Raw genomic sequence first — 13,276 nt, forward strand, 5'->3', positions numbered from 1 at the left:
ACAATCTAAAATCCTATTTTCTTAATTTGAATGAATGAGGAGCTTGGAAACCCTAATTAACCCAAATTGGGGGAAAACAACATAAGATCCGGCGACAGAGAAGGGTAAGAGGAACATATCTGTGTTCGTTGAACCCACCTATTGCGATGTTATCGCCAGATCTGTGTTCGTCTCACCGGAAAAGAGACTCTAGGACAGATCTGTGTTCGTCTTAAGAAGAACAGGGCATGTGGAGTTGATAGCAAAAGGGGAACGATGCAAGTTCCATGATAGATTTCACACACCCCTGAGTTCATCCGTTTGTGCTCACCGCGTACCTCAATTTGAAACCCCAGATCTACCACCGAGCTTTGAGATCCATGGCTGAGAACACCGGGCAGACATTTAGGGATTTCACAAAGTTTGAAATCCTCACGTACTGTTCATAAGGGGCAAGACCCTTTTTTGCGTTAGATTGAGTGTGTTGGCCGTTGGGCTCTGGTAATTAGTGTTTGAATAACATGAGGAACACGTTCAAAAAAAAACATGAGGAACAAATATGAAGATGAAGAAGAACACTTCAATCTGATGACTGGAAAAAAAAAAGGGAGGTCATTATTGAGTTAACTAAATAAAATTGAGGTTATTTCGTGATTAATGAAAGAATAAGGATATATTAGAACAAAGTAAAATCAAATTAGATGTCTTAATATTAGTGGTACACATCACTCTTGTACATACACTCATTTATAACTATGGGCACCAGAGCATGCACCCTTTTTTGGCGGTGGCTTCTATATAAATTGCTTTCATGGAAAGTGGGTGGTTAAAACAGGAAATAGCAGATCTTGGTTTTTTTAACTCACCAACATGTTGAAGGCCTTAGTTACATTTGCTACTATATTGGTGATTGTTGCAGCAACAAGCATGTTCACAGTCCCTGTGCATGCTCGACAAGGTGGTGGTGACTTGGCTGGCCCTAAGACAACCGTGACCGTTGAAAATTACAGCGGTCATTCTGTTTCTGCACATTGCTGGTCATCAGAAGATGATATTGGCGAACATAACTTAGGCGATGGACAAAAGTTTTCATGGACCTTCAAAGTTAACTATTTTGGTACTACTAAGTTTGTTTGCACTCTGAAATGGAACAACATCGAAAAATTTGTAACAATTTATCTGGCTAAAATGGATAAGAGCCGGTGTGCATCACAGTGCCTTCGAGATATAAGACCAGATGGACTATATTTTTACCATCAGTACGAAGCGTCTTGGGAGAAAAGATACGGATGGTAATGTCTTGCCTAAAAGTTATAACTATAAGTCATTTTTAGTCTTGTGAAGTGAACTAAGAATCACTCACTCCCTCATTATATGATATTTGTAATGGTTTATATATTTATGATATTTGTAATGGTTTATATATTTTGGCAGTGAAATAGAACTCCTCATATTTTGATCGTATTTGTCATATTTGAATTGTTTTTAGAATAATAATTATCACTCACCTCTTAGCTAAACAAACCTCAAGATTAAAAAGAGAGAGTAATAAAAACATAAAAGCAGAATCAACCTAGCTGACGACGTTGTACATTAGTACTGGTTTTTTTTTCCGAAAGATAAATGATTTATTGATAAAGGAATACTCATGAGAACAAACCTCTCATGAGGAAGAGAGAGCAATGTAGTCCAAAAATTACAAACATAGCACCCTTCTAAGAAAGTCCTACTAAAAAGTGTGCCTCATTAAAATTTCACTAGAAAAATACCAATAGAAAAAGTCCTAGAGAGGAAAAAAAATATGCATTTCAAGTATATCACTAATATAGATTATAAATAAACCCAACAATGAATCATAAACAAAGGCTTTACTTTTATTGCTCTCTTTGTTTTTCTTTCTTTCTTCCTATTTCTATTTTCCTTTTTGTATTGTCGCCAACAATGATTTGACAATAATCGATGACTTTACCAACAGATAAGTTCGTCGTATCCCTATAAATAAACCTCCGCATAACAAGTTCTCCACACTTTCAAAATAATTGACAAAATAAAAAAAAAACTCACCAAAAATCAATGATTTGATTTATTTTGAATTAAAAGATATTAAAAAGAATAATGTGAAAGAAGCTATTGAATGAGGTCTTGACACTTGTTACAATTACTTTCTTCCTTTTAGCTTTTGGTTTATAGTATTGTCAAGGATAGGTAATGTTGTTGATGAGTTTAATGATTGTGCACTCTTAGTGTAAAATATTTTTACACAGATGTAAAACAACTGAATATCACTTTTATAATGTATTAATGTTCATTTTATTTTAATTAAATTAAAAATAATTTTTCTTAATTTGATAATTCATCATTTTAAAAAAGATTATACCAACGAAGCACTATCATTAAATTTAATGTTGATTTCTCACTCTCATAAAGAAACCAAATAGTATTAGAGATAACTTCATGATAGAGTAAATATCAATCCAATCAATTCTTTAAGAAGAATACTCTAATATAATAGAATGTTGATTTCTGGCTCTATCAAGATTGAGTTCAATGGAAAATGCTTATATATTACCCCCACAAAAAATTATTTTTTCCCAAGGAGAACTAAGGTTTCAAGTTTTCAACTCTCAAGTAGAATATTAAACAGTATCTTAAATGACTTTAAAATATTGAAGATTTCATGTGCGTCATCATGATTCAATAAAGTAAGTCAAAGTCACTTTCTTTACCTTATTTTACAATAAAATATTATTAAACAAAACAACAATCAAAATTTCAAAGTAACTGCCATGTAGAAAACTGTTTGACATTTCTTTGGCAAATTATTGTAAAGCTGCCAAAGATGGGCAAGTTTTGTACGAAGTGATATCATAAAATTAAATTCAGGATAAGAATGTTGGTATACTTTTTGGCGGTCGCTTCTATATAAATTGCTTTCATGGAAATTAAGTGGCTGGTGAAAATAGGAAATAGCAGATCTTGATTTTTAACTCACAAACATGTTGAAGGCCTTAATTACATTGGCTACTATATTGGTGATTGTTGCAGCAGCAAACATGTTCATAGTCCATGCAGTGCATGCTCAACAAGGTGGTGGTGACGTGGGGCGTCCTAAGACAACCGTGAGCGTTGAAAATTACAGTGGTCATTATGTTGTTGTACATTGTTGGTCATCGGATGATGATATTGGCGAACACAATTTAGCCGATGGACAAAAAATCTCTTGGACCTTCAAAGTTAATTTTTGGGGTACAACTAAGTTTGCCTGCACTCTAAGATGGAATGGCAATGAAAAGACCATACCAATTTACCAAGCTAAAAGGGATAAGCATGAGTGCGCAACGCAGTGCCTTCGAGTTCGAGATATCAAACCAGATGGACTCTATTTTTATCATCAGTACACTTCGTCATGGGAGAGAAAATACCCATGCATGGTAATGCATTGCCTAAAAAGCCCTAGTCAATTTTCGCCATCTGAAGTTAAGTGAAATCATTAATATAAAATAAACCAAGAACCGCTTGCTCCCTTGGTATATATGATACTTGTAATGTTTTATATAAACATTCCTCATATTTTGATTTGTTTAGACTAATGGTTGTCACCCGCCTTTTAGCTAAACAAACCTTAAGATAATAAAGAGAGAAATGGAAAAATGACTTTTTATTAATAACAATGATGTATTATTTTTTTGAAAATACAAAGAAAAAACAGTGAAAGACCAGCAAAATTACACAGGATAACAAATACAAAAGCGCTAGCAACGGTAATATGCCCTTGGTAAATCCCTCCCCAAGTTTGTGACGGAACGATTCCCTCGCTAAATCCTTTCACATTCTATGTTAGCGGCGGATTTTGTGATGAAAAATAAGCGAGGGAAAAAATCCATCGCCAAATTCCTAGCTAAAGATGAAAACCAGAGAGGACAGACTTTTAGCGAGGTTAATTTTCCGTGTCTAATTTTTAAAGTACATTTAGTTTGCAAAACTGTAAATTTGTCTCTCTATCCGTCGCTGTTAGTAACAGATTTTGTTTAATCTTCCATTCTGTATCGACCTAGATTGATTTGAATGGAAGATAATTATGTATTGGAAAAAACAAGTCTCAACTCTCAAGTAGAATATAAAAAATATTATATAAATGGCATTTAAATATTGAAGATTTCATATGTCATCATTATTCATTAATTTAATTAAGTCAAAGTCACATTCTTTTACCTTATTTTACAAGAAAATATTAAACTTAAACAAAACAACAATCAATATGAAACTTTTTGACCATTCCTTTGGTAAATTGCAAAGCTGCCAAATATGGGTAAGTTTTTTAGGAAGTGATATCACAAAATTAAATTCAGGGTAAGAATGATGGTATACTTTTTTTGGCCGTGACTTTTATATAAATTGCAAGGTTTCATAGAATGTGGGTTGTGAAAAGAGGAGATAGGAGAGCTTGGTTTCTTAACTCAAACATGTTGAAGGCCTTAGTTACAGTTGCTATGTTTGCAGCAGTAAATATGTTTATAATTCCCGTGCAGACTCAACAAGGTGGTGGTGACGGGACAATTTTAACCCCTCCGACAACCGTGACGGTTGAAAATCATCTTGGTCAATTTGTTAATGCCCATTGTTGGTCATCAGAAGATGATGTTGGCCAACATAACTTAGGCGACGGACAAAATTTTTCTTGGTCCTTCAAAGTTAACTTTTGGGAGACTACTAAGTTTAATTGCACTCTGAAATGGAACAACATAGAAAAGGCCGTATTGATTTATCGGGCTAGGGATGATAAGCCCCTGTGCGCACAGAAGTGTCTTCGACATATTAGATCAGATGGACTTTATTTTTACCATGAGTACGAAGTGAAATGGGAGAAAAGATACGCATGGTAATGCCTTGCCCAAAAGTTTGAAGTTAATTTTCGCCTTGTAAAGTTAAATATATAAAATAAATTAAGAATCACTTCCTTCCTTAATATATATGATTCTGTTTTATATAATTTGGCAGAGAATATTCCACACATTTTGACCGTATTTTTCATGTTTTGATTTGTTTAGAACAATGGCTGTCGAAAAGGAGAGAAAGGAGATAATTAGAAAGATAAAATTAGTAGAATCAACCTCGCTCACGTTGTACATTAATATTGGTTTAATCAATGTTAAACTAGTGTTTTTTTTACCCGCACGTTGCACGGCAAATTTGTCTATTATATTTGATACATCGATTAATATTTTAAATTATAAAATATTTAAAATGCTAAGAATGTAAGAACAATCATAATAAAGATGTAGATATTTAAAGAGCACAAATTTTGAAAAACACAGAAGTTAATAAGTCAAAAGCTTTAAGTTTTGCATATGTGAGGTATAACTGAATTTTGTTTGTGAAGATGTATACTCGTGTTGCATAAAAGGTAATATTTTTGTGTTTTAGATATATAACAACACATAAATATATAATTATTGTTTAAATTATTAAAAATACACTTAAGTTATAGAAAAATGAATTTTTTTTTAACTCGTACAAATTTTCATTTATCATGTAACATGTTCCTCCCCGTGACATCTCGTAACTCTAATTTGTTAGCACTAATAAACTTACGTCATAAATTTATAGTATATATGTATTAATATTTTGTATTCCTTGTACTTTTCTTACTATCAAATTATTATAGTTATATACATATATAAATATACAATCTAAATTTTTTGAAAACAATACAAAAGTTAATTATATTAAATTTTTTCTATTAAAATAATATCAATTAATTAGTTTAGAATATAATGATTGTATAAAAAAAGTATAATGATACTTTTTATATAAAACAAAATCTCACGTAGATATCATTATAGTAGTTTAAAATTAAAACATACAAATAACAATAGCTTTTAGATTTCAGAGCAGCCTTAGATGCAAATCATCTAACTAAATGGATTCTCATTTATCAGAGAAATAAAGAAGTTAACTGTATAGAGAAATCCTTGGGGTTTTACAAAATCTCACGTTACATATACATAAAGAAATCTCTAAAATTAAAAAGAAGATTTTACAATGATAGTTTTTATATCAAACAAAGTCTCACGTTATATATACATAGAGAAATCTCTACAGTTAAAAATAAGATTTTAAAATTAATAATGGTTGCAATCACATTAATAGTGGCTGATTTGATGGAGTAATATCCTTTCACCCTCCATAAATGTACATCAAACCTTATAGGTAGTAACCTATAAGCTCTAGTCCGCGGCTAATGAGAAACTCTACCAAATTCACCTAGCAACCATCAAATCTCTGCGTTTCCATGGTAGCTCTGTGGATCCTCAGCACCGGATCAACTCCATTTTCCTGGAATTAACATTAAATAAAAATAAGACAAATTAAGAAAAAATCAAGAAATAAACAACCTAAATCCTAATCAAATCTAAAATTTAAAAAGGTACTAATTAAAGATAGATAAAAACTATCAAAATCTAGAAAATCACAATAAAAACTTATAAAATCATAAATTAAATCAAAATCCGAAAATTCAATAAAGACACCATAAAAATTAATTAATACTCTCAAAATAAATTAAAAAGAAAATAAAAGACCCAAGATAAAATCAAGAAATAAACAACCTAAATCCTAATCAAATCTAAAATTTAAAAATGTACTAATTAAAGATAGATAAAAACTACAAAAATCTAGCAAATCACAATAAAAACTCATAAAAATCCTGAATTAAATAAAAATCCGAAAATTCAATAAAAATACGATAATAATTAATTAACACTCTTAAGGGAATATGTAACTTTAGGGTTTAGAACTTATGAAAGGTGCTAGTGGACTGGCGGTGTGTTTTTCACGGGCTGAACAACTTGATGTTTTTTTTGTTACTTACGAGCTTTTGGATAATTAATGTATTTTTCTTCATATTTTTTGTCAACATGTGTTTTTTTTAGAAATGCCTTAAATTTAAATCCAGTTACCTATTAAAAAAATTAATTCAAATGACTTTTTGTGTTTTCCAATATACAATTTTTTTTAAAAAAAAATATACACTAACTATTTAGAATTATTCAATTTGTATATATTTTATTAAAAACAACATTCAATACGATGCTATAATTAATAAAATATTATTTAAAAGAATTTCAAATTAACTGATTTTTTAAAGATTATTTTCCTAATTCTATCCTAAAATCAAACTTGTACAAAATAAAAGGTAAACATTTAATCTCATCTTGCAGTGGTTCATATTTTCTTTTTTACGGTGATTATTATTTTTGAAATTTTTGAAATTGTGATCCATATTATTTTACTTCCTCACCAAGGTGAAATACCTAATTCTTTCAAATAAAAAAAAGTGAAATACCTAATTGACAAAAAAAATAGGTGAAATATATACCTACACTGTGTCGTTCACAATTCAAATAACATATCAAAAACATAAAGCACAAAACGGTTTCTATTTCTATGTTAGCTTACATCTTCATTCAATTTATTCCTCATTCACGGCAATTAAAAGGACATGACATATCTGATAAAAAAAGAAACTCAATAGATATCATATTAATTAATTCAAAAATATGAGAATTCATACATCGGTTTTTCTATCATAGATCGTAGTACCAACCTAGATAAAAAGATTGATATAGATAAAAATACCAAAATCTAGCAAATAAAAAAAAACTCATAAAATCATGAATTAAATAAAATTCCGAAAATTCAATAAAATACCTTAAAAGTTAATTAATAATATCAAAATAAATAAAAAATAAAATAAAAGACCCACAGATAAAATCAAGAAATAAACAACCTAAATTCTAATCAAATATAAAATTTAAAAAAGGTACTAAATAAATATAGATAAAAACTATCAAAATCTAGCAAATCACAATAAACAACTCATAAAATCCTGAATTAATTAAAAATCCGAAAATTCAATAAAAATACCATAAAAATTAATTAATACTCATAAAATAAATCAAAAATAAATTAAAATAAAATCAAGAAATAAACAACCTAAATCCCAATCAAATCTAAAATTTTAAAATGTATTTTTTATGAGAATTAACCTGAGAATGACACGTGAAATTTTTTTATGAGAATTAACGTGAGAACGACACGTCACCAAGAATTAACGTGTGAACGACACGTCATTAAATCAGCATGATAGAAAATCAGCACGTCTTTAAACAAATTACTTTTGTGGTAAAAAGTATAAAAGAATTGCTGCTATTAAAATATATTTGATGATAAAAACGTATTACTTAACTTAAAGTATTTTAAATTAAATCAATGATTTTTCTTATTTTTTAAAAAATAAATTACTTAAATTGTTAATATTTATGTAAAAGCTAATTTTTTTTAAAATATGAAAGATTCACTTAATTTATGAAAACAGAGAAAAAACTTCTCTGAAAGAAAAAATTACAAACCTGGCAAATTCTTAAACAATCAGACATGATCTATCATGAAACCCCTCCTTTGCTAGTGCGTCAGCTTTAGCATTCCCTTCCATGGCCGTGGCTTATACCCCTTTGCCCAACCAACTGCAAACACAAATCACTTTTTATTTCTACATTATAAATAAGAAATTATTAAATATCAATTATTAAATTTAAGTACTATTAATTATTTACACAAACAGAAATTTAATACTATTTATTGGAAATATCGTAACTCAATCATTTTTATGATATTTTATTTTATAATTAAATACTATTTTAATATTTTTTAAACTATAATACTTTATATAATATTAAAAAATATTATAAATAAACTCGGGCGTTGCACAAGTATTATATCTAATTTTAACTATTAAAGATTCCATGTTTTTTTTTTGAATAGATTAAAGATTCCATGTTGACTCCATTTTTCATCATTCATTAAAGTAAGTCTAAGTCAAATCTTTACCTTATTCTACAGTCAAATATTAAAAATAATAGTAATTATATTTATAGTAAGGAAAAGTTGACCTGCCAAGAACATGAAACTTTTTGACTATTCCCTTGGAAAAAAATTGGGAGACTTTTTTGGTGGTGGCTTTCATATAAATTGCAATTTATGTTGAGGTTTCATGAAGGGTACGAGGTGGTGAAAATAATAGATAGAGCTTGGTTTTTAAACTCACAGACATGTTGAAGACCTTGGTTACAATTGCTATCGTATTGGTGATTATTGGAACAACAAACATGTTCATAGTCCATGTGCATGCTCAACAAGGTGGTGGTGACTTGGGGGGCCCTAGGACAACCGTGAGGATTCAAAATGATCTTCATGACTATCTTACCATCCATTGTTGGTCTTCGGAAGATGATCTTGGCACGCATGTGCTAGGCCTTGGAGCTAAATTTTCTTGGTCCTTCAAACTTAACGTTTGGCGTACTACTCAATTTCGATGCGAACTAACATGGACCAACATGAACATAAAGCAGCAGAACATAGTAATTTATAAAGCTAGAACAGATGAAAAATTGTGCATAGAGCAATGCTGGCGAAGTATTAAAGCAGATGGAACATATTTTTACCATCAGTACACAAAAACATGGGAGAAAAGAATCGCATGGTAATGCCTTGCCTAAAAGCTATAAGTTTTTTTCCGCCTTGTGAAGTGAAATATAAAATAAACTAAGAATCACTCACTCCCTTAGTGTATAATACTTGTAATGTTTTATATATTTTGGTAGTGAAGGAGAATTGTGTGTATTTTGATCGTATTTCTTTTTTTCTTTTTCTCATCGTATTGTAATTTTGTTATAATAATGGTCGTCAAGCACTTTTTAGCGAAACAAATTAACCATAAGAAAATATATTTTCTTGTTTGGGCCTCAAAGTTTTCAATGACGATATGAAAATATTTTACTTTAAAAAAGAATCATTAGAAAAAAAAGATAGTAATAAAACATAGAATTAATCAAATTGACGTTATACATTACCTAGTATTGGCTAAATTGCCGTTGACAGAGGCTTTTCTTTTATGTTTCTCTTTTTTCTTCCTTTCTTCCTATTTCTATTTCTCTTTTTGTCATCATCACCAATCACTATCCATTAATTCACTATTACACTTTACTAACGAACAAGACTGTCCTTAAGAAACTTATAAATATATAGGTGCTCGCATAATATAACAAGTTCTCCGCAGTTTCTTCTTCTCCTTCTTTCGCTTTAAATAACATAAATTTAATTAAAAATAATTTGTAGTTTTGTGTGATTATTATGTTTAAATAATAATTTTTTATATTAACTATATTCCTAATAATTAATTAAAATGATAAAAATAATATAAGTTTATATTAAAAATAGTAATCACAATTAAAATAAAAATTTCAAATGTTTTAAATTTGAATTTTAATAAATGTTAAACTTTTTTAAAAAAAAATTGACTTAGGAGAACCCTACTCTCATAGTTTGTGTGTGAATAAAGTATTGAAGATATATAGCGTCATTGAAATGTAGTAGAGACACTAAAGTTTCACCCTCAAAGAATATTCTAATTAATTTATATAAAGAGTGCCTGTAGTCGCGTGGCGTAAAAAATTTAACTATTTATATTGATGTGTATCAGCATTATAAAAAATAATGATAGACCAATTTACTAAAAAAATTAAAATAAAATAAATAAATTGATTTATTTAAAATTTAGAATTAGAAGCTAGAAAATTGATAGGAATAATGTTAAAAAAGCTATTGAAGAATGTTGTTAGTCACAACTCCATGGTTTATAGTTTATTCTCTAATTGTGTTGAGTTTAATAAAATTTTATTATTTTAGCTATTTCAAAAATTCAAAAATTTATTTATATCTTGAATGACAATAAAATAAATAAAATAAGAATAAAAACTATATTTACATCTTGAATGACATTAAAATATTGATATTTAAATGTCCTACATGAATTTCAACATTATAAATTATATGCATGTGGTAATATTCAATAAAGCAAGTCAAAGTCACTTTCTTTACCTTATTTTACAATAAAATATTATACAAAACAACAATCTGCCTTGTAGATGAAACTTTTTGACTATTCCTTTTGCAAATTCTAAAGCTTCCAAAGATATGAGTAAGTTTTGTACGAAGTGATGTCATAAAATTAAATTCAGTATTTATGAATGATATATGGTAGATTTTTTGGCGGTGGCTTTTATATAAATTGCAATTTACACTAAGGTTTCGTGGAACGTGGGTGGTGAAAATAGGAGATATAGAAGAGCTTGGTTAATTTCTTAACTCTCAAACATGTTGAAGGCCTTGGTTACAGTTGCTGCAACATTGGTGATTGTTGCAGCAACAAACATGTTCATAGTCTCCGTGCAGGCTCAACAAGGTGGTGATGGTTGGGGGAGCACGCCTAGGACCACCGTGACTGTTAAAAATGAGTTGAATTCTAAACTTTTGGCCCATTGCTGGTCATCGGATGATGATATTGGAGAACATTCTTTAGGTAAGGGAGAAAGCTTTTCTTGGTCCTTCAAACTTAACCTTTGGGGCACTACTAAGTTTGAGTGCACTCTGAAATGGGACAACGTGGCAAAGGACATTTTAATTTATGAGGGTAAAAAGGATAAGCGAGTGTGTGCATCGCAGTGCTTGCGAAGTATTAAGGCAGATGGAGCCTATTTTTTCCATCAGTACACACAAACTTGGGAGAAAAGGTTCCCATGGTAATGCCTTGCTTAAAAGTTATAAGTCATTTTTCGCCTTGTGAAGTAAAATATAAAATAAACTAAAAATCACTCACTCCCTTAGTATATGATACTTGTAGTGTTTTATATATTTTGGTAGTGAAGGAGAATTGTGTGTATTTTGATCATATTTCTTTTTCTCATCGTATGTTAATTTTTTAGAATAATGGTCGTCAAGCACTTCTTAGCGAAACAAATAATGAGAAAAAATATTTTCTTGTTCCTGCCTCAAAGTTGTTAATGATGATATAAAATCATTTTACTTTCAAAAAGAATCATAAGAAAAAAATAGTAATAAAACATAGAATTAACCAAATTGACGTTATACATTAGTATTGGTTAAATCAACATCGGCAGAGGCTTTTCTTTTATGTTTCTCTTTTTCTTTTTCCTTTCTTCCTATTTCTATTTCCCTTTCTGTCATCATCACCGTCCATTAATTCACTGTTACACTTTACTAACGAACAAGATTGTTCGTTTGAAACTATAAATATATAATTGCTCGAATAACAAGTTCTCCACAGTTTCTTCTTCTTTAAATAATATCAATTTAATTACAAATAATTTGTAGTTTTGTGTAATTATTATATTTAAATAATAAATTTTTATATTAACTATATTCCTAATAATTAAAATGATAAAAATAATATCAGTTTATATTAAAAATAATAATCACAATTAAAATAAAAATTTCAATTGTTTTAAATTTTAATAAAATTTAAACCTTTTTTTTTGGAAAATGAAAATTTATTAGAATAAAAGTGATCTTGAGAACACACACTCTCAAGTGAGTTAAACATCAGCGGAAAATACATAGCAAATAAGTAGAATAAAAACATAGTAGAGTAGTAGAACTAGAAGAAATCTAACTAGTACATAAACTAACTAGTAAAGACAAGATCAATATATAGTCAACATAACAGTAGAGGCGTGCAAACCAGCAAGAGCAAATCAAGAGAAAACGAGACCAGCAAAGATGGAAGAAAGAAATCTGCTCCAAACGATGCGCAATATGTGCATATCCCATATCTCTACTGGATCATAATCCTTGTTTTGAAAAATGACCGCATTCCGACCCAACCACACCCCACAATAGAGAAAAGGGGATTAGCTCCCATAAAATGTGGTCTGAAATATGAAACAGATAGGGCCATTCCTCCAATAGCTCTCGCACCGAACCTGGACAACACCATTGCATGCCCTCCCGATCCATAATAGACGACTAGGCCTTCCAAACTAAGTCACAAGACAACAAAAGATGTGAGGAAGATTCACTCTCCATCCCACATAACGAGCACAGACCATGGTCTTCTAGTATCATCCCTCGTCTTCCCAGGTTTTCTTTAACCGCTATTCTGTTTTGCACGGCCTGCCTATTTGAATTTTAAAAACTATTTTGACTTAGAGAACCCTACTCTCATAGTTTGTGTGTGAATAAAGTATTGAAGATAGCGTCATTAAGAGAGTAGAGACACTACAGTCTCACTCTCAAAGAACGTCGGGCGTAAAAATTTAAATATTTATATTGATACGTATCAGCATTATAAAAAATAATAATAGACCAATTAATTACTCAAAAATTAAAATAAATTGAATGAATGAATTTATTTCAAATTTAAAATTAGAAGCTAGAAAAT

At 29.7% G+C, this 13,276-nt stretch overlaps 1 protein-coding gene across 1 annotated transcript; it reads left to right on the forward strand.

Moving 5' to 3' along the window:
• The first annotated feature begins 849 nt into the window (after nucleotides 1-849).
• Nucleotides 850-1,275, forward strand: LOC130713422 (self-incompatibility protein S1-like). The gene has a single exon (XM_057563189.1). It carries the CDS (start codon nucleotides 850-852, stop codon nucleotides 1,273-1,275), a length of 426 nt encoding a protein of 141 aa, XP_057419172.1.
• The last annotated feature ends 12,001 nt before the right edge of the window (nucleotides 1,276-13,276 follow it).

This window comes from Lotus japonicus, chromosome 4 (genome assembly GCF_012489685.1).
Source record: "Lotus japonicus ecotype B-129 chromosome 4, LjGifu_v1.2".
Classification (NCBI taxonomy): domain Eukaryota; kingdom Viridiplantae; phylum Streptophyta; class Magnoliopsida; order Fabales; family Fabaceae; genus Lotus; species Lotus japonicus.